The sequence below is a fragment of the Pholis gunnellus genome (assembly GCF_910591455.1).
Source record: "Pholis gunnellus genome assembly, chromosome: 16".
Lineage (NCBI taxonomy): Eukaryota > Metazoa > Chordata > Actinopteri > Perciformes > Pholidae > Pholis > Pholis gunnellus.
This window is the reverse complement of record NC_136543.1, coordinates 9,839,369-9,862,139: the sequence shown is the minus strand read 5'-3', so window position 1 is coordinate 9,862,139 and position 22,771 is coordinate 9,839,369. Positions and strand designations below refer to the sequence as shown.

Sequence of the window (22,771 nt, the reverse complement as noted above, 5' to 3'; positions counted from 1 at the left end):
TGCTGCCAATGATAGCTAACAGTTAGCGTTAGCTTAGTGTTATCGCGATTTGGGGAAAGATGGCTCGGGACCTGCGAGGTTTTGCGCTAGAAAAAGCCGAGCTGCTTTCCAGCCATTTGAAGGAGCTCCTGTCTTCGGGACAAGGATATGTCCGGGATCAGTTCGGGGTGGATTTGGGTCTGAAACCTGACGTGTATCCGACGTGGGTCATCCTGTCCACGGCCGCGGCGGGTCTGCTGCTGCTGCTCGGTCTGTCCTGGGCCGCCGTCTGTGGCGCTCTGTCCGCCGGGAAAAAGCGGGGATCCCCGGGCACCCAGGGCAACAGTGAGCCCGTCAAGGAGGCCAATTTTGCTCAAACTGCCAAACCAGAAGAACAAAAAAAGAAGAACAAAAAGAAACCGCTTGAGAAGGTACCGTGAACGAGTTACGTACAATCACGGCTAATCAAAACAAGTGCGTCTATTCATTGACGCGACAAAAAAAACAATTAACTTCGTTTTAACGCTTAACAGAAGTGTTTATTCAGTTAACATTAGGCTTATATATATATATATATATATATATATATATATATATATATATATATATATATATATATATATATATATACACCCTGTGTATCCTCATTGTTGTATCAAAAAGTTATATGTAATGTTAGGTAGCCAGCTTTGCTGCCTCATACACCATTAGCGTTACAGCCCACTTTGTTTAAACAACAAGCTAACGTTACTTAAGTACAATCAAGTCAAAACTGACAAACTGACAAAAATATATCAGTTAACGTTAGCTAATTATACAATGAATCACGGCTTCTTGCTGAGAAGTGGATGCTATCTAGCTAGCTAACGCTAGCTGTGTGTAAACGTATCCGAATGACGAGCCATTAGCTAATGATGGTTTATGCTAGCGAGTTAAGACGTTATCGTAGGCCGACACCTGAAGTCTGATGAATGAACTGTGGCCTACTTTAACCGTGGAAATGTCACGGTTATCACACATCTGCGAACAAGGTTTACCGCTTATCAAGCTGATAGTCGTCACTATCGCTGAACCATAAGTTCAGGACTAACGGTGCGTTATTCAGACCACAGCCAGCTGTCAGGTGTAACCAATTACCCAGATTAAAAGTTAACAACCATCAAATGTGTCCCGTGTAGTTTTAGTAAAACAAGTAGATGTTTCCTTTAAAAAACTTTAATGGTTTAAATATAATGTATACTACAAATGTAGAATTCAGATTCACCTTGAAATGAAAAGGTAGTTAGATTATTTTGCTAATTAAAGCTGTGTGAAAGTAAATTTAACTGTCTTATTTCCCCTCAGAACACTCAATCCAATGGACAACCAGTGGCTGCAGCTCAAGATGCAGTTAAAGCAACAGAGGTTGTTTCCAAGCCAGCCCCACAGATCAAAACCGAGAAGGTATATGTTTGAGCAGCTGCTGCCAACATTAAGTGGTTCTTTTGTAACCCCCGTACCTTATTTCAGTATAACTGTGGTTTCTCTCTATCCACAGGTGCATGAGGTACAGGCCCCAGTGCAGGTGAAAAAGAACAAGAAGAAAACCAAGACCAATGTGAAACCAGTCCAGCATGTGTCTACAAATGATGGGAAGGAACACGATGATGGTAAGATTCAACTGTCAAAAGGGAAATTTCACAACAATCTGTTTCACCAAGTACACACCCCTCCCGTTGTCAGTAATCACAACCTTTTTTTCCTGTCGTAGCCAGCCTCTTAGTTAAATAGTCCACCAAATTTCATCCAGAGTCAATGATCTAAAATACTTCTTTATCGTTGTTGTGCACATGGCAAGTCACCTAACGATTTTATGTTGTTGTTTTTTCTGTCCACCAGGTGCGTGGGAGACGAAAGTCAGTAACCGAGAGAAGAAGCAGCAGCGCAGGAAGGACAGGGGCCCCGAGGACTCTGGAAGCCCAGGAGGGGTGGAGGCTCCCAAGAGCAATGCAGAGGCCCCCGCGGCCACAGCACCTGCCAACACCAAGAAGAACCGAGGAAACCATGGTATTCATCAGTGTGATGGACATTTATTTAGCATACAGTGTTGCCAGGGCTAAGCTTCCACTGCATGGAGCAGCTCGATGGGATCAGTTCACTCATGCTTAAACGTGAATTATTTTGTATTATTGAAAGTTTCTCAAGCTTATTGTTTTCCCACACTTGTTTCAGAGTCCTTGCAGTCAAGAGCCGCTGGAAAGAGGGAGACAGCTAGTGGAGCGGGTAAAGACAAAGACAAACCGTTACTTTGTGTGACTGAGATGGGGAAACGATTCAACGGCTCTCTTTTATCTTGATTTTGTTTTCTTTAGTTTCCCCAGCAAAGCTTTGTCTAATGTTAAGATGAGATGTAGGATATACATGAAGCTGTCTTCCTGGGTTTGGTAACTGAACAAGCCTGTATACACTGGTTTTATTTTGGTCTGAGCTCTAAAATACAGAAGCTGCTAGACTAAAGAAAGCTTCCAGTCTGACTCCCTATCCTCCCTCAATGTGTGTCTCCACAGTGTCCTCCAGCCGGAGAGAGGAGCCTTCAGTCAACGGTGGAGGTTGGACTGATGTGTCACGTCAGATGGGTTCTATGGAGGGAACCAAGTGGAGTGCCGGCCCCACTGCTACACATTACAGGGCCCCACCGAAGCCTCAGTCCTGGGGACAGGAGACACAAGGTACCATCTGGACCAGGATGAACCTTCTTTTACACGGGGAATATAGAGTATACAGAGTCTAAACATTGAACAGGGGGATTGATCAGAATTATTTAAATGAGCAGCAGGATGATCAGGGATTTTCATCCTATAATATCCTATAATTTATCCCTTTTATCCAATTCAACACAGCCAGTTTGACTGCTAACATTTTTATATAAAAAAAGAAAAAAATCTAAATAAGATTGAATTTCACTGAAAGCAAAGTCATTTTAAAAAATACATCCAACTGAGCCATCTGCTGGGCAGAAGTGGTATTGTAAGATAAATTAAAAATGCAAACATTTGTAAAGGGGCTGTGTACGCAGGAGGTGGAATCATTGAAACTCTTAAGTTGAAATCAACTGCTAGCTCAACAAAGACACCCACAATACAATATGTGCTTGATTTTATAAGCTGACATAACTTCAGGTATTACTTTCTGGAAAAGTGTCGAGTGATTTACTGTAAACGGAGCAAAGCTTTGCAGCTGTCATATGAAAGCACTGAATATGGGCATAGGGAAATAATAATAATCTGTGACAAAACCCTAAATAAGGCCTTGTTTTTATAGTGATGGAATATTTTTGACTTTGGATGGCGTTTTTATACTTTAATTGAGTGACTGACAGCCCACGGCGGTTCTCTCCATCAACTCTTTGAGTGTAGAAAACAGAAGGATAAATATATTATTCTTTAAAAAGCTAAGCTCCACTGTTTGTCTGCCAGAACAGCATTCCAGCCATATATAATCAGGATGTGTGTCTGTGTGTTCTCACCAGCAGCATGGAGTGGCATTGATGGCCGCATAAAGACCGACCTCAACCCTGTGACCTTCTCCATGCTGGGACTAAACACCACAGGTTGGTGTTGTGATCAACAGTTCGCTTTATCACCCTGTCACACACCACACTCTACCTCCAGGATGCAGCTTTTATTAAAGCTTCCAGTTGTTGTTTTTTCTAAACAATGACTAATTTTCTTCTTTTTTTTTTCTCCCATTCACTGTCCGGCTGTCTTCTTAGACCCGACATCAAACTCCATGGAGCTGCAGTGGGCGAGGCTCCCTGATGTTGATGATGAATGGTCTGGATTCAGTGAGTATTTCAGCAAGTCATTCCAACGCAGCCTTCTGCATAACAGCAGATTATAAACAAAGAAAAGTACAAAATGTTCCAATGGTTTTGTGAGGTGAAGTGTAGTTTTGAAATGAAATACACGAGCAGCAGTATCCATTCCAAGAGGCGCGTAAGCTTTTGAATTTGTGATGTTGTATGTAACTGCCATCCTGATGATGTGGATGATCTTAGATGGGATGGCAGCGGGGGACCCCAGCTCTGACTGGAATGCCCCAGAGGAGCACTGGGGAAACTACGAGGAGCCCCCTGTGTTGGTGACACCAGCGGCTCCTCTAAAGGAACAGCCTGTCCCCAACAAGGTATCACTGACACTCACCCACGTGGCTTATCACATCTCTTAGACTTTTATAAATGATCCCTTTGCAAGGCCTAAAAGTCCTTATAACAATAAATTAGGCTTTTTAGATTCTAGATTTTATTGCCTTGTTTATTTATTTTGCCACAGGCAACACAATGCCTTTGATCCTCCTTTAGGGATTTATATATTCTTGTTGTTTTCACAAAGTCCGTCTTCTTTCTACCACGGACATCACTGTTACCAGAACTTGTTCATGTCTGTTTTTCTCATGGCAGGTATCGGAGGATGAGAAGGACACCGACGATCCTTCCGGCGGAGCAGACAAATCCAAGAAGAAGAGGAAAAAGAAGAAGAAAACAGAAGAGGAGGCTGCATCTGAGGCTCAGGCAAGAAAACAAAACAAACATCAAGCTGTCAGATTAATATTTTGCACTAAAGTATCCATATTTATTCTATCTAATTGTACATATTCACATTAAATGTAGGCTTCTCTGTTTTGTAATGTCATTGCGTTTCTTTGATTGTAGACGGTGAGCACAGTGACCCCGGTCAACGCAAAACCCAAACCCCAAGAGCCTCCTGTCATGGCCGCCAAAAAGCAGAATCCCAGCACATCGTCCTCTCAGAGTAGGTGGCTCACACTTTAATATTCACTCACAGTGAGGGGGGAGAGTCACAAAGAGGACATGCCCGTTCCAACAGTCACGTAACAATGAGATGGTTGTAAATGCAACTCTCTTTATTTTTCCTTTTGCATCTACTTGCAGAGAAGTCCGAGCAGACCGTGGAGCCTCCGAAGGCCTCCCAGAAGAAAAAGGTCCGAAGGGAAACATGAAGTCTCACAGGTCCAGAAGACGCAATATGCAAATGATTGTAAAACGTGTCACATGCAATAATTACCAGGTACAGAGTTTCTTTTCTGAGATACATTAACAGTTCTTTAGTTACCGAAACAAAAAGAATAAAAGCGGTGGCTATCGCCTGCTTGGCTAAACATAGTGATGAGCTGTGGTCCTGTGGACTCAAATCTTAACTAATTTGCACTATTTGCTACAAACTGCAACCAGATTGGAGTTCCTGAGGGAGGTGGAGGTTTATGTTCATTTAATTATTTTTTATGGCATCAAACGTTTTTTTTTTGTTCGTTTTTTCCCGTCCACAAGAAAATACAAAACGGGTTTTAATTTTTTTGTAATATCAAATGTTAAATTTACAAGAGAAGTTTTGCTCCCCAGAATATTGCACTTTCTTTTGTTTGCCTTGCTTCTGCCCCGCTATCAATAACTGAAACGATTTTACAGAGTGATGGCCTTTAGATTAGAAGACAAAATTGTGTTATTGTGTCTTTATGTTTTCCCTCGTTCTCTGGCCGAGGTGTGAGGACTCCGCCCTGGCAGTCGGCCATGACAAAACCCTGACAATAAACCTACATGTGACGGCCGGGACAAAGTTCTGATTTGGCGAATCTCAAACTACTGACTTACTCTTGCTCAGAAAAATGCATTTTGTACCTTTTTTCTTTTTTTTACATTGTCGTCACTGTAAGAAAGTATTACCACACGGAGCCGGTATGGACATGAGAAATGACCTACAACTCTTTCAACAAACAGATTACATGTGAGTGTTTAAAAATAGGTTTGCCTAGCCTTTAAAGTAATACCTCAAAAACATCTTTCCTTCCAGTACAAACACTGACTGCCTGTAGGCTGTGTGTTTCTAAAAGCTCCTTTATGAAGAACGGCAGCTGTTATCAGGTTGTTTCTAAAAAAGTATTTGGTCATAGAAACCTAACTCCACTACCATCCCTGCAGCGTGATCCACCTCTTCACTGTCCGTCCGTGTGTTTGTATGTTCAATGTTTTGCCACAACATGGCTAAATACACTACTGCCTGAGCTTCAGAGCAGTGGGGGGGAGTCATAGCGAGACACTACAGCAGTGTATTTAGCCAGATCTTCTTAAAACTCTTATCAATTCGGGAATACACTTGACAGCTGAAACGTAACTAATTTATCAGTTATGGATCGGATCTTTTCTTCAAAGAAGACACTTAATTATGAAATTTGGATTCACACTGAGGACTGTAGAGCACAGTAACTGATATGAACCACCAGGAGGCAGTGTAATGTGAAGTAAAGGAGTCGGGGGATCATCCCATAAAGCAGTAGCACTATTAAGTATTGTCCCCCTGCTTTTATCATCATTCACACCCTGAGTGTGTGTCTGTCTGTATCTGACTAGACTGTGATGACTTTCTAGAGACTTAACTGTCCCCTCTGCACTCTTTTTTTACATTCTTTCCTTCCAGTTTTGTGCTAGAGAAAGCCATGCCATATGTACAGATTGTAAGGGCTTTTTCCAGTTCTGTGATTGCACTGTGCAAAAAGCTGTATTGAGTTCCCTTTGATGTTGATGACTTGTTTTTTACTACCTTTTTGCAGAATGTGAAATGGGGACACCCAGGATTTATGACGGGGGACTTTTGTTTTTAACTTAAACAGAATGAGTAATACATGATGTAGAGCAGCTTTAATTCCACATCAAAGTTGGTTTTAAACAAGACACACACACACACACGATTACAGACAAATATAAAAGGAATTTAACTCCGTTGCCTTAACCTGATGTTGTAAAGAAAGTGCATTGGCATCCTTTTTTAGTTTCCAACCAACTGCAAGTTTTGATGTCAGAAATTAATTTAATCTTGCATGACTTTGATAATAGTACTTGTGTACATGAAATGAATGATCTCTTGCTTTAACTGTTAGTACTTGGTTCTGGAGTACCACTCAGTGTATATACTGTAATAGCTTTTTTTTTTTTAATGAGACGAATTGCAGCTTTTCTGTTGTCACCCAATTTGGCGGACATGACCGGGACTCTGTTTTGTTGTAAGTCAAAGAGCCTCGGTGCATCCAGGTGTTGATCGGCTGCTGGTGATGCATAGTTCTTAGAGCTGATGGGACACGATGATACGTCGCTGTGGCTTCAGGCGTTTAATTTCTACTGATGATTCAATCAATGTATTTATATACTTGTCTCTAGGACATGGTTATGTGAATGATTTTTCTTTTTTTGAGGAGATACAAAGGATATGTCTGTTTGTTTGGTAAAAATTACAAATAAATGAGAATTGCTTGATATTACCTTGTCATTGAAATGCATTTTAGTCTCGAAGGCACACTTACTAAAGCGATGGTTTGCATGATCCATTTATGTTTTTTCTTGAAGCTTAAAGCTTAAAAGTAACATATATATATATATATATATATATATATAAAAGATAGAATATCCTCAAGACACACTGATGATTTTACCACCTTTTAATCTTTTTAATCCAAAATAACCTTAAAGTATGAATTTTAGGCATATCTTTGCAGTGGAATTGCAGACAAGCACTACTGATATAAATGATTCTTTCTCCCTGTCCTCTGGCATCTTGTTTTCATGTTTTCCCTCAAACTAATCCCAAATCTGTGATTAATACAATGAGGATTCACTGTGTCACGGAGCAAACCGGTGTGAGCAGCCAGTGTTGTGATCGTCCTGAGGCCAAACCGCATGGTACGCTCCCAGAGCCTGGCCTCCTCCGTCTCATCAGTCTCTCCATCTCTTATCTGTTTATTTAGGATTTATCTGTTTTTAAATCTCTCTCAATCTCTGGCTCACTGTCCATTCACCTTCACTTCACAGAGACATCATGTTGTTGTTGTTGTTTTTAATCATTCTTCCCTGCCAGAGGATTGTTGTACTCATTAGTCCTGTGTGTGTGTGTGTGTGTGTGTGTGTGTATGAAAGGCCGCCATGTTAAAGGTCACTCTCTAATGGGTGGTACTGCAGTTGCTCAAACCCCTGCTATGAAAATCACTCGCTAATGCTGTTTGAAAAAAAAAAAGATCAATCCAAAGTCCCACGTGTCTGAAACCCACAGGCTTCTCATATAGTTCTATCCTGAAACAAGTGGGAGTGTATTGTTCTGCGGGTCTGACAAGAAAGGATTATAAGACTTTGTATTTCCAGTCCTTATGTCAGAGCTCTCTCTCTCTCTCTCTCTCTACGCATACGTAAATACATCTGTTTAACATTTCAAACGCTTTCTTTTGAAGTAAATTAAATGGGAAAATGTTGAAAGCTGGAAAAAATGAACCATCCGTTTGTTAAGTCCTCTTCAGATTGCGTTCCAGCATTTATAAGAGGTGGCAGTCTGGTCAGTATTAAGTCATGGCAGGAGAGGAAAATCCCCTTATGTGACGATGATGCGGTCCACCCACCAGAGCTTAGAGCTGTTGTCACCGGCCCATCTGTCAGGCTTGGTCCAGGATGTCTGCACAGAGACAGAGTGACATGAAATGAAACGCCTGTTTTCTTGTTCTAACACTGCAATAAAACGCATCAATCTTTAGTCACTATATTCAGTTTGAGAGTTCCTCAAAAAGAGAAGAACAATGCTATCGTGGTGACATCTCAGTATACTGTAGGTCTCGATGGGAATCACCTGGTGTCAAGAATAGATGGAGCTAAATTAACATGACACTAATTGGGCCTTATTTTTAGAGGATGTCACTTGCTTCATGCAAAGTGTAGCAGCTGTATTGGAGCACGGCCAGATTAACCTGCTGTGGGTGGGGGGGGGGGCAAAATGGAGCTCTATTGCACTCGATCAAGGTCCATAATTCAGCCCTGCACTAGAGACAGGCATAGGACTGCTTCCTCCGGCTAAATTAAGTCCTGTGTCCATAGTAACATATGACTTATACATCTGTTTAATCACTGATCACAAAAAAAGTTATGTTTTCAGGGCATGTTCAAGGCTACATTTGCCAAAATTCATGGGATTTTCTTTGATGTGCAAACGTTTTCTTCTGGCTGGGGTTTGGAAATGGGAGTCAAAAACAGGAACTCTGGACTCATGGCTCCCAGCCAGTTTAACTTGTGACTCGAGTCAGGTGATATCGACTTCTATCCCTGAATACCAACTGTGAGAAATTCAACCCAAAAGTGGCTTTACTCTGTCTGACTTCTCAATTTAAAGAGGTGTGGTTTACTACCTTTTATCTGCATTGTTTTTTTGTTGTTTTTTGTTTGAACTTTTCCAACTCCCAACATAACACGACACAAATCACAACACACCATATCTTATACCAGTGCTATTGAAATAGTGATGATCTCTTCCGATGACACTGACTTAAATTGAACATACTCAACACATACGTGAACAATTTCTCACTCTATCAACCAATTACATTGAGGCTGTCAATGTGTTGATACACATGTTGGGGAGCTCTCTCAAATCTGTGAAGTAGTCCAAAACCATTCAAATGATCCCGATTAAGAAACCAACACTGACGAAAAGGACTTCAGTAAAAGGGTTAAACCGAAAAATCTTGTGCGATTATAAATCATGTGGCATCCGTCCCTCGGATTTTGGTCAGAATACTCCCCCCCACCCCCCACCCCCCTGGTCACGTGACTCCCGGGGATGAGAGAGCCAGATTAACGCTCCGTGTTTGTCAGGAGTCCACTCGCGGAAACAGGACAAACATCGTCTCTAACATACGCTGGATGTGGCGGTCCGAGCACCAAGGACGCCGAGTATTCCACCTTTTTTTTTAATTAATTTTTTTAGCACGTAGTAGCTTTGAATAATTCATTTCTTTCTTTTGGTGGCATTCGTTAAATAACGTGAACATCGTAGCAGGATCAACGATGATTTCTCCGTGGGACCGGTGGTACTCGACGAGCTGCTGCCTGTGCTGCCATGTACGGACGGGCACCATTATTCTGGGGATATGGTACATGGTAAGTGCAGGTTTTCATTCGATGTCAGGCACAAATACGGCTAAATATGTACACTGTTAGATTGAATAATTGCTCAATATCGATTGAGTTGGACTGAAATAGCTCAAATAGACAGCGAAATTACTGCTGTTTTTCATTTGTTTTTGTCATTTGCCATTTTGAGGATGTGCTCTGGGTTTTTAGTGGATACATGAAAACTACAGTGTTAGTGAATCAACCGCCACTATTTCCGATCAAAGCTCTTATTTATAGTATATGTATTTTAATCAAATATAGCATCAGCACATAAGATATATAGTAGCACAGGTTGTAACGTTATTCATTATAAAGCTACCGTTAAAGTTAACGTTCACTTATTGTTGTGCTGAAATAACAACTTTTACCAGCCCATCACATTTGATTTGTTCTATATTTGTAGCGGTTTAAATATAGAGTTTGTTCCGGTTTTAACCACGGGATAACCTAAAGTTTTAAACATAGTTCAGTAAGCCTGTTAAATCCCCGACCTTTAAGTCTCACTCTCATAGGTGACCCTACTACTAATCAAGTAGAAGTCGTCCAGCCAATCGCAGGAAAACAGACCATAGTGTTGCCTCCATGAGGTGTTTTGATATCCGAAGCTGATGTACAGGATCGTGGTCATTTCTTCTCATCATGCTGGTTGGGAAGATGCTGCACTGAACCTGTGCAGCAGTTCTACAAATATTAATTTCACACATCAACAGTAGTGCTGAAACAATTGGTCAAGTAATTGATAACTCTCTAGCACCTGATATTCTGCTTTTCTCCATTTTTGTGAATTAAATGTATTTAGTTTGGGGACTAAGTTGCGCAAAACAAGCACTTTGAATATGTGGCCTTTGGCTTCATGACATTTTCATTGGTATTTTTGAGACTTTCTCTAATAATGAATCAGCAAAAGAACCAATGGAGTACTTAATAATATGAATAATAACAAGTTGAGCTGTTGGCCTGCATCATATCATAAAGAGTAACTCATTCAAAAACCTGTCTAAAACTTTGTCATCTCAATTACTTTTATCACACTCCAAGAAAAAGCCCTGATCCATCTGATCAATTAATTCAGGAGGTTAACCCAAGAACCTAATAAAGGGATAACACCAATGTGAAATGTATTGTTGATATCGATCTTTATTTCCCCCACAGCTCATCAATGCGGTGGTCCTACTCATCTTGCTGTCGGCTCTCAATGACCCAGTTCAATACCGCTACCACCTTGCCAGCACTGAGCTGGGAACTGACATCGATGTCATGGACGATGCAAGTGAGTGCAACGAATCCCCTCAACGCTACATGTCTCACGTGGCATATCTTGGATTAGATGTCCTCAATGAGGCCTGCTTGTTATTCCACATGAAAAGAAGAAAAAAATACCACCACAATAATGCCAAAAGACAATTTTATTCCATGTTTATTGCATGGTGCACAATTTTTTTTGCTCTGTATGACAGTGGCCGTACAAATCAACAGCACACACAGCCCCGTGTGTTTCTGCAGCTCTAAAATCACCTCTCCTTTCTGCCCACCACTTCTTTTCCCACAGTGCTGCTCTCAGCACAGAGACAGCTGAGTAGGCTCGGCTCCATACAGAACACATCAGCGTGAATGCGTATTTTCAGTATTTTCCCCCCTCCGGCAGCTATCATCGTCACAGTCGCCTCTGGAGCACCGCAGACCCCGTCACTGGCTACTCTGATTTAAAAAACAAAACAACGAGCTCTAATTCTCTATCGGATTTAAAAGGGCCGTCTTGACTGATAGCGTCGTGTGGATGACTTTTTTTATTTTGTAGGTGTGGGGTGGCAGTGCATTTATTTCTGCATGTGTTGTTTATATATAGTATGTGTTAACATCTGTCCTTGTATCCAGTGTGTGTGGCAAGGGAGGGATTAAGATGGAAGGTTGTCATCATTTCCTGGGTCTTAACACGGTATCAGTTCTGTTCAAGGCAATGTTGCTGGGTGCTCACCAACAGTCACGATGATGTACAGACGTTGCTCTCAGTCCTTCATGAGTCAGAAAAAAACCCCACCAGGGATGTATTGATTCCACTGTTTCACCGCTATTACTGTTTCTGAATACCAAGTTTGATAACTGCCGCATGGTGCATTTTGGATCCCTTTCACCATACAGGACACATGCACATCTCCTGTTTTTAACTTGTACTCTGCTTCAGGGACACTGACAGGCATCTCATCTGTCAGTTTTTACGGCTGTAACGTGAATGTGAGAGGGATGTATTTAGCACGGCTTGCATAACAATTACCCACATGCTGCTGATCATGTTTTGTCCAAGGCGGATTGCGTGCTAAAAATAGCGAGGTTACTTAAGGTGCTTTTGTTTTGTAAAATCCACGTCCTCGTGAAGACTTTTGGTTTACGTCAGTGGACTTCAGAGTTCACGTGAAATATAATTGCTGTTTTTCCACTCAACTAGATTATCTGTTCTCACATTGTTGTGTTTGTTTGTGTTTTTGCTTCCACAGATATCTGCATAGCCACCGCAATATCCCTGCTCATGATTCTTATATGTGGCATGGCGACATATGGCGCTTACAAGGTAAATAAACAAACGATCTGACCTTGAAAACCAACAACACCCTGCCCTTGTTCTTACTGACTTTCTTCATCTATTCTCAATCTCTCCCACATAGCAACATGCGGCTTGGATCATTCCATTCTTCTGCTACCAAATCTTTGACTTTGCCCTTAACACACTGGTAGCCATAAGTGTGGTTGTTTATCCCAACACGGTGCAGGACTACCTCCAGCAGCTGGTGAGAACGATTTCCCTTCAACAGCTACTTTTAAAGACTATACCTACTACTACTACTACTACTACTACTACTACTACTACTACTACTACTACTACTACTACTACTACTACTACTACTACTACTACTACTACTACTACTACTGTTATATACTTCTGCTATATCGTTTTGTCTTTTGACTATATATATATATATATATATATATATATACATATATATGTATATATATATATATATATACATATAGTCAAAAGACCAGGCATAACACAGGTCTTAGATATGTAGCTCAGGAGTCCATTTAAGACTTGTTGCTTGTTTAGGACTGATGGTTTTGTCAGGTGCTGATTTGTAAAAGGACACTTCCTGTCTTTTGTTTATCTTCCGACATTTATTCATGTGATTTATAACCCTCCCTCCCTTCCAGCCGGGGACATTCCCTTACAAAGAGGACATCATGTCCACCAACAACATGTGCCTAGTTTTTGTGGTCCTCCTCTTCATTGGCTGCATCCTCTCCTTCAAGGTAAGCCCACAGAGTCTCTTTATCACTGCGGATTCTCCCAATCTGCCCATCTTTGGCCTTTTTGTAATTGAATCCACAACATCCCTCTGAATGACGTCTAAACAGATGTATAGCAAATGAAAATGAATTGATGATGCAACACATTACACACACACACTGGACATTTGTTCCCTGAACTGCCCTTTTTTAATATTTTTACTCATCATATTGCAACGTGATTAAGGCAATTAAGTCTCGCGCTGTGCACACCTCATGCATTATGAACCATATGGCATGTGTAATGAAATCTGCCAGTGTGAACAATCCCATTAACAATGTTCTTCATGAGATTATCACACAGTCAGAGAGCAGCAGGTCAGGGATAACGGGAAAACAAACTCCTGTCAAGCTAACTCCCCCTTAATGCATGGGTGACTCTCTAGGCGTAGCTATGCTCTGGGGCGCTGGGACGAGATGGGACAGGAAGTTCCAGTCATCTGTACAATCAAATCAGGTCGTTTCTTCTGCTCTTGACGTCCAAAGCCAGAGCCGGGGTTTTACGATGGAAAGCAGCCACTGGAAGATGCACTGCTGGACTTACAGAGAGAAGAGTTATAAAGGTCATGTCTCAGGCAGAGAGAGCCTTGCTGCACAGAGTACATGGGGTAGTTGAACTACTTTTTTGTGTGCTATAAACATAAATATAATCCGGAGGTTTGCCAAGCAAAGTGAATAGAATCCCATTTTTAGCGATAGGCTGCACGTACAGTATACATTGGCTACCGTGCTGATGATAGTTGAGTCAGTTCCCCTGGAAAAAGGCCAGATCTGAAGCCTCGGCTCTCAGCACAGAGGCAGCACCTGCTGAAGTTCCTGCCGAAGCCAACATCCTCCACTTGACTGCACTTAGCATACACGACAGATAGAGACAGGCAGGAAGAAGGAGAGCTGGAGAGAGAAGGGAGGGATGCGGCAGATAGAGAGACGCACGTGGACAGATGGTTGGATGGATACAGAAACGGGAATTATATGAGCAAGATGGTCAAACTCAGACTTTGTGGCAATGCGCAGCGCCAGCCTAGCACATTGTCGTCGTGATTGAAAATGTTAAGAGAGTTGGTATCACAGCGAAGAGGTCAACACAGCAGATGGTGAAGTGATTGGCGAGCAGGCAGCCTGGTTACTTGGTCGGTCGGTTGCGCTTACTGCTGGCGTAGGTACCGACACAGCGGGCTACTCACACACACACACACACACATACACAATGAACCTCCTGTTCTTCTGCCAAGCCAGACGGACCTAAAGCCCAGTGCTACCATAGCTTTACTGAGGGCAGGAGATGCCTGGTGAGTTGCCTTTGCTAAAATGTTAATGGTCGACCAAGAAAGGCAACATTGTATTTGTACAACTGTATCACATTTGTCATGTATCCCTGACCTTCCTTGTTGCAGAGGTAGCTAATTTATCACAGTCTGCATCACATAGCTACGTGACGCATGTCTGCCGTCAGCATGCCTAACCTTGATGAATGGGTGACATCACAGCGAAGCAGCCTCAGTAATAATGAAAAGTGGAGACAATGCTGTTAAAGGTCACTGTGTGGTCTTTGTTTTTGCACCTCTCTGGGGACAGGCCTACCTGATTGGCTGTGTGTGGAACTGCTACAGATACGTGAGCGGCCGGGGCACCACGGAAGTCCTGGTTTACGTCACCACCAATGACACCACGGTGAGTAATCGCATCCACCCTCTAGTTCCTCAGCCTCAAGGACACACTGCAAATCACCCTCACTCACGTCATAGCATAATTGCATTTGTGCAGCATTGATTTATTTTGGTGGCTTACAAGCTTTCGGTTCATTTCATAAGGGGAAGATAACTTCCATAAAGGCTTTGAAGTGTTTTGTTTTTTTTATCACTATGCTTGGAGATAATTGGGGCGGCGGGCCAAGTTGATTCCAAATTCTAGGTATTTGTCCCATTGTACACAATCAATGGGGCAAAACAAATGTGTGGTTGCGTATGTAAAGGCCTCTAAATTTCAAGCATTGGGGCAAAAATAGCCCCAAATGACCCTGTTTGGCACATTAACTTTATTACAGTCTATCAGATTTTATGTTCAGCTGTGAACCAAATTTGCTTTTGTATGTAATTGCAGCTCAATGAGTTGATACCTCTATATGTACAAGGTAAGGATCGTAGGCATTACTTGCACCATTATGATTATACAGCGTGAATTGTGCTGAGAGCAGCAATTTAGAACCTGAAAGATTGAGATTTTATTTTTATAATTATTAAATGCAAAATTCTCACACAACTTGGTTAACCTCATCCTCATATTTGAGAAGTTAAGTGAATCCATGTAACGCAGAAAGACAGGAAGGGATTTTTTGTTCCGCTTGGAAAATAATTTCACTGACAGACGATTTCATTCAACAATTAATCGACTGTTTCAATAAAAAGAGAAGAAATCTGAGCTTTTATCATCTGTATCCTCAGTCTCTTTATTTACATTCTATATGTTAAGACAAATATAAAATGTAATCAAAAAAAGTATTTTATCCTGTGCCTGTGTATATCGTGGCAGTCAAGTCATTTCCCATATCAAATAACTTTTCCGTTCCAAAGAGGTTCAGGTTAGTGAGGTCCAGCGATAAAATCATATAATATCTCTCATGTCACAGCCCTTACATACATGTACAGGTGAAGATGCTCTGTGTAGTATTTTAACCGTTAATTAATAATTGCCAAATAAGAAACGACACCAGATTGAGAGAAGTGAGAACCTGCAGTTAGAAATGTTCAGGATTTTATCAAAATGATATACTATATTACCTACACATATCACTTTAGGAGATGCGAGAGGTGAAAGCAGTCCATCTCTGTTGTGTGACAGTCAGCGTATTGACGTTGGTGCCGTGTGTAGCAGCACTGTAGGTGCTGTAGGTCGTGCTGAGGTGTGATTGGCTGGCTGTGTAGAGCCGGTTGTCGTCCATCCCACTTGTCCCCTTCAGTGTTGACTCATGGGCTTTCTGAGAGGCTTTAGCATAGTCACGGTTCCCATTTGTCTGTCCGTCTGTAATCCTCCACACTGATACATAAGACATTAATCTGTTTCTCTCAAGCTCTCGTCTCAATACATAGCACCTCATCTGCATGTCGCTTTGTCCTTGTTGTTGTTGTTGTTGTTGTGGCCCTGCTTCACACTGCTGACGTTTTTCAACTTAAGAAAGGAAAAAAAAAGACTCTTCTTGCCGGAACGAATCCAGTAGTGATATCATGTCGCCAAATATCGTGTATTATGTGTCAGTCGGGAATCTTATGAACTTAATATTTTAGCAAATGTGTTTTGGGCCAAATCAGAAACCCAAGAACACACTTGAATTTAAAAAACAAAGCGGCCGAGGCAACTAGGTCAGAGCGAAGGCCGCAGCACAAGCTGTGCGAATTTTAATTGGAGAAGAATTTAAATGCGACAAATAATCTGCGGCTCACCTTTTTACGCAAGTTAACCTCATAGAAGCACGAATAGTGACGACGTGGTTTTATCACTGCATTCCTTCTCTCCGCACACAGAGCTGAATGAATAGAGCGCCCCATCTATTTCTACTATTGGAGAGCCAGCAGTGTGTCTAAATGGCTTTTTACTGCCTCTAACATCAAGTACCCGGCTGCTTATCTGCCGTGCTTTTATATAAATGCCATTAAAATGCACAAGGGTCATCTCCCCCCCCACCCCCCTCTCTCTATATATCTCTGTCCATCCTCCTCTCTTCTTCTGGACATGTTACATAATTGTCTGCTTGTCCGCTTCATTTCAAATCCTCCCAGTGATGTGTTTGGCGGGCCTCCCTGGCTGCTTCACAATTCCATCCCCTCCGAGCATATTCTCTCTCTCTCTCTCTCTCTCTCTCTCGCTCTTGCTTGTTCGCTCTCACTGAATTAGCAGCAGTGCTGGTTTTATAACACCATTTACAGAGAAAAACCCTCTGATGGAGAGAAGGCAATCTGGCCTCTAAAGCCCAGGCATGTGTGTGGAAGTTATCCTTGCAGCTAGAAATAACCTCTGTTGGGATGGAATAAAGATGTATGTAAGAATGGAAGAAACCTGCAGCAGTTACTTGGGCTGTGGCTGAAATCACTTCCTATTTTCAATATACATTAACTGTATCTTAATTCTGAGTGTGTGCATTTCTGCATTTCATAGTGTCCTCACAAAAATTGCCCAATCATCAAAATGGATTAAGATGTATTCGAGGTATGCTTTGAAACTGAAAGACGCCTTCTGGTTATCCGTTACATTTCAGGTTCTGCTACCACCGTACGAGGAGGCCTTTGCCATACCGCCGAAGGAGCCCCCTCCCCAGTATATGGAGGCATGAGCGACGTCCTCGCTGCTGGACCCCATACCCCCAAACTCATACCACGGCTCCCTCCTCCGGCAGCAGGACCCCAGCGCTGGCCGGAACATGCTGAAAACAAGAGAAACGTCTTAGAGGCTGGTTTCAGCTTGGATTCCTGCCAACCTTTGATTAGATTAGGCTGACCCTGAGCCAGTATTGTCATCAACTGTTCCCCTCCACCACCACCACCAACACTCTGGTCGTTGTGACGTATTTTCCTCGCCTCTCGTCTCCTCTGTCCTACTCGAGGACAGTATCGCAGCAACTCCAACCGCTACCGACGCTCCCTCTCTTGGCAGCTGCCGTCCCCTGGCAGCATGTCAACTCTTGCACCCCCCCCCCCCCGAACACTCTGTCCCAACGTAATTTGCACTTTCCTTTAAGTGAAACGTGCACCGGTTTGGCCACCAACTGTTAATCCCCCAATACTGTGAATCTCCCTCACGGTCTTTGTCTAGAAAACAAACTACCTGGAGAGAGAGGGAAAGTGACAGAGAGAGGGAGAGGGAAAGCGACATACATGATCAGTTATGCAAGAGCACTTTTTTCAGAGATTGACAAATTCCTTCGTTGAATGTAATGTCGAGGTATTTTTGTATGACATTTTTGTATAACAGTAAAAAACTGAGAGAAAAAGGAGTGAGTAGTGAAAGGCTTTCCTCTTGTGATATCGTACGTGTACTGATGTCGCTTTGTAGGAAATCGTTTTGTAAAAAGGTTTCTCGACCAGTATCAACACCGTCTTCCTTTTGTATCCATGTCTGTGAACCTGTAACCCACTGACTGCCAGTGAAAAAGCTTCTTCACCCATTGATCTCAATCACAATATTCCAGTTTGCCTTCCTGTCCATTTCCTGTCTGTACCGAGATCTCGAAAAGCTGAGAAAGACGTCTGTGTAATTTGAAGCACTCAAACGTAAATGTTTCTCACACGACAGACTCGCACCCAAAAAGGCAATACACATACTGTAAAAATCTAACATGTGCAAACATTAGTGTGTGAAAATGTCTGTCTTGTGTTCCCATCGAGCTGCTCTATTGTGTGTGCTTTTTTTTTTTTTTTTTACATGGATCATGGTGTATAATCTGATCTTTTTAGTTGAGCTAATTTAGCTGGACTGAGGGCATTTTCCTATGAAGGCGGCGCAACATGCTGCTGTACATGCAGAGACCGTGTGTGTGTGTGTGTGTGTGTGTGTGTGTGTGTGCGTGTGCGTGTGCGCCTGTGTTTGCCTGCCTGAGCGCTATGTGTGACGTTATAATGTACCTCCTTGTACCTTTTATATGTAGTAACATTTCCTTTGCACATGCAGTGATATAGTGTTGTTGAGATATTTCCTGTGCTGGTGATCTCTTTTGAAATTAACAATGGATGGGAATCTAAAGCACTGATTTAGCTTAGCATAGTAGCACAAAATCAATATACAGTATATGAAGCTAGATGCTTGTCTTTTGCCTAGAACTATTCGGACAATTATCAGAAATAATAACGGAACAAACGATATTAGATAAACCTAATCCCATTCTTTCCAATAATTCCTGTAGTATTTGCTGTCGACTTCAGACTGTGCATTCAACAACTGATACTAATACTGTAGTTCATAATGTAGCCAGCCATTTGTTGGCCCTTTTGTCATTTTCCCTGTGTGAATTTTGACCACTGCTTTTGCAAATCCAACAAAGCTGAACATTAAATTGCACTTTAAAGTCAGCGTGAGCTCACTGGGAACTGATGTGTTTTTGGTTGTGTTCACCTTCAGCACGGTATGCTGTAGCTAAGTGGTTCTAAATATGACCGGCCGCCCTCTTCTGGATGGTACAAGCTTCTAAAACACAACATCAATCTATGTTGGCATTGTGTGATGCGACTGAAAAGCTGCAGATTGTGACAGAAGTGACTGAAGGAGGATTTCAGCTGCAGGGTTTAGAGAAGAGGCTTGTACAGTATCTGGACCAGTGGATGGCTGACGTGTCTCATTGTATTAGAATCACTTCAAGACTGTTCTCCATTGCTTTCCATTCACACACATCCTCTTGTTGGATCTGCATGAGCTCATGTCTTCAATTGTGAATAATAAAAAGCAAAATCAGCCGCTGTCTGCTTCTGGATTCATTAATTGAGTCAACAGTTTGTTTCTTGAAAAGAACCAATACAAATATTCATAAAGTTACCAGGTGAGAAAAGGGCATATTATTGCCACAAACTTTTTTTTCATAATGAGTCTATTGTTCTCCATCTTCTTGTTTTAAATCAAAATTAATCCTCAACATGGACATCTTTTTTCTTTCTTTTTTTTACAGCAGAGACTTTGACACAGGTGTCTCTAATAACACTAACGATGACTCCAGCACGCACAATACCAGGACCCTAAAACCATGGAATTCAGCCGTCGTTAATTTAATCATTTACACCTGTGCTCTTCCAGTCCTGCCCTGTAAAATGTCTTTGCAGGCGTGGACCTGAGGAAAACCAATGTTTGCTGGTTAGTGTGGAATGCGTGTTGGCTAAACTGGGATTCAAAATTGTCCAATATGGAGTTATGTAGAGCTGACTGAAGCTAAAATGCTGTTCTCATTCAAATTAGTGTCTGTATCTTGTGATAAGGGTGTTGGCATTTTAGGAAAAAACACTCGATAAAAATGAAATGCATCTCATAGGTGGAATTAGGCACAGTGGTTCACCACAGGCTGACTGGGTTGATTCAATGCCAAGAAATTACCTCTAAAGCCACATCTAATGCTAATCCTTTGGCTTAATTAAAGAATTACATTCATCACATTCTCTCCTATTCAACGGAAATGATAAATAATCCATACAAATTGTACACTTAATCTACTATATATTACCATAAAAACAGTCAAGTTTTGAGACGGTGACTGCTGATGCTGATGTGCGTGCATCCTGCTGCCCTCAGAAATCCAGCATCCCTCAGTGGAGAGGAACAAGCTGGCAGATCAACAAGGATTTACCCGCATGCCTCAAAATGGACGCTGGCATTACCTTGGGTCTGACAGCAGGCCACCAGACAGACACGCTCACCTACTTTCTCCCACTGGGACGGGAAGGGAGGGGGGGGAGGAACCCAAATGGGTCACACTCTGTCTCTTTTCTTGCTTGTTGGATGCAGACAGAGGGTTGTACAGTGACATCCGCTGTGAGAGGACACAAGAGCCCTAGAGTGTTTTTGTAAAAATCTGTCTGCAGGCTTTGTATAACCCGGAGAGCCTTCAAATTGTTATCTGAAATGTTGTTATAACTAAATACAATATCTAGAATATGAATAAAGATTACAGATATTTTTGCACTCTTAGTTCCCAGTAATAAACCGACTAAATGTGTCCCATGAGGATATAAAACTTTCTATGTAATTTCCTGTCTGTTATGACAATGAGAAGTTTATGATCAATGTTGTGTGAGAATATAAAGCACTTAGCGCCCTGTAAATGTTCACTGAGGTGAGAACTGTTCAATACTGACTTTACTCTAGTGAGCAACACGGCCAGACACTCTGCTGCCTTGTGATCGCGATTGATTTTTATTCAAATTACTTTGTTCTAGATAAACTGGAAATAACATCATTTGAGATCAGACAAAATGTGACACAATCAGTAAAAAACAAAAACAGTAGAAAACAAAAATGAATGTGTTGGAGGACGCTGTACAGCCCTCAGCAGGCTTTAAGTTCTATTTATGGTGCAGATTGTTTACGCTTGTTAATTCAAATCTTATTCTACAACCGCTTTAGAAATTGTCCTCATTCGGTGCGAGGCATCTGCCGCACGTGAAACGGATCATCTAGGATGATTTCATTGGATTTAATTGGGAATCAAGGAAACAGCTTAGGGAAGCAGTGAGTGGAAAAACTGGGACAAACCACTGGATGGGTGATGGACAGCTTATATCTCCGTCTCTGGGACGATGCAGTTTCAAACTTAGGCCAATGGCACTGACATCTGGTCTAGATCTGAAGTTCCAGTATTATATATCTTGTTGGTGTTCAGGTTGTTCCTAGTATTCATTTGCTGTAACATTCATATGAAGTTTCCATCTTAAATTAATTTGAGGTTTTATCAAATGTAACCAAACGTATGCGTAAGAAAATAGCAAAATCAGATGATTTTTAGGCAAGATCCTAAATGATATTTCTAATCACATGGTCCTAATGAGCACATCTTTCTCAGTCCTCATGGAGCTGTAGGTGGACTCGTTATTCTGAGGACTTCTTGTCCATTTAGGCTTTGAAGTTAAGCTTGATATGGTGAAGAGATTAAGTTGACCTTGAGTGGAGATCGTTTTGTCAACTAGTATTCAATTATTTTCTTTGGAAAAAGCCCAAACAGGCTTTAGTTAGCCTCCATTTTATGTCCATCAGCAGTTACAGATAAGGCTTTATCAACCAATGCTACCAAACTGCCCTTCAGCAAGGCAGTCTTTCACGCTATTAATCACTCTCTGAAGTTATGTATTTAACAGAGTTCCAACCCATTCGTGGTGTGAACACAGCCTCTTTCAACATAACTGCTTTTAAAAATGTACAGCAACCATGATTTGGAAGGACTGATTTTTGGCCATTCAATTTAGATTTATGGCGACATTTTTCTATTATTTAAAGTCTGCTTGGCTCAGAAACTAAACATAAATAGATCCAACAAATTCGATCCATTTTATTATTCGTTTACATCTTCTTAGTATATTCTTACACTCAAGCCAGAGGACTTCACCGGCTTGTGTGACAGAGGCAGACGTCACACTCTAAAGCCTTTAATACCTCTGAAAGGAGAGTCCTTGCTTCTTTTACACCCAGCTAATACGGCCAACCGTCATCCCCGAGGTTTACAGAAGTTAGAAAATAAACACTCTAAAAGATTTATTTGACTCTCAAGATCAACTGTTTAAAATCTGGTGTCCAGAATGATTTCTCCTACTCTTCTCCATTTAAGTCCCATATTGTAAACAGTGTTATAGAATTGAGAGGAAATCCCTCACACGAACATTGAAATTGTTAATTGAACAACGTCATCTGACAAAGTCACGGCAGCGACACTGATGCTCTCTGGTGGACACCTGCAGGATTGTCTCTGGACAGGTGTGTCATGTATCTCGATATCAGAAAAGAAATGATGGCAGCATG

The 22,771-nt window shown here is 41.7% G+C and overlaps 2 protein-coding genes across 3 annotated transcripts; both read left to right on the top strand.

Annotated features, from left to right (window-relative positions):
- Window positions 1–10: 10 nt before the first annotated feature.
- mtdha (metadherin a) lies at window positions 11–7,282 on the top strand. Of its 2 annotated transcripts, none has more exons than XM_079176491.1 (12): window positions 11–410; window positions 1,324–1,422; window positions 1,517–1,628; window positions 1,858–2,025; window positions 2,191–2,241; window positions 2,526–2,687; window positions 3,491–3,568; window positions 3,731–3,802; window positions 4,016–4,143; window positions 4,418–4,528; window positions 4,670–4,769; window positions 4,910–7,282. In XM_079176491.1, the coding sequence occupies exons 1-12, from the start codon at window positions 60–62 to the stop codon at window positions 4,975–4,977; spliced, it is 1,500 nt and encodes a 499-aa protein (XP_079032617.1). In that variant the 5' UTR covers window positions 11–59; the 3' UTR covers window positions 4,978–7,282. The 2 variants fall into 2 exon arrangements, with proteins under 2 accessions (XP_079032617.1, XP_079032616.1); XM_079176490.1 differs by having other exon boundaries at window positions 3,488–3,568.
- A 2,546-nt stretch (window positions 7,283–9,828) lies between these two features.
- Window positions 9,829–17,618, top strand: laptm4b (lysosomal protein transmembrane 4 beta; the record flags this gene model as incomplete). Its single annotated transcript, XM_079175610.1, has 7 exons — window positions 9,829–9,940; window positions 11,108–11,225; window positions 12,448–12,521; window positions 12,616–12,738; window positions 13,160–13,258; window positions 14,870–14,965; window positions 17,544–17,618. The coding sequence occupies exons 1-7, from the start codon at window positions 9,848–9,850 to the stop codon at window positions 17,616–17,618; spliced, it is 678 nt and encodes a 225-aa protein (XP_079031736.1). The 5' UTR covers window positions 9,829–9,847.
- Window positions 17,619–22,771: the final 5,153 nt, after the last annotated feature.

Coding starts and splice junctions, on each gene's coding strand:
- mtdha (XM_079176490.1), top strand. CDS start 60: ATGGCTCGGGACCTGCGAGGTTTTGCGCTAGAAAAAGCCGAGCTGCTT. Junction 411..1,323: donor AAAAGAAACCGCTTGAGAAG/GTACCGTGAACG, acceptor ATTTCCCCTCAG/AACACTCAATCCAATGGACA. Junction 4,529..4,669: donor AGGCTGCATCTGAGGCTCAG/GCAAGAAAACAA, acceptor CTTTGATTGTAG/ACGGTGAGCACAGTGACCCC.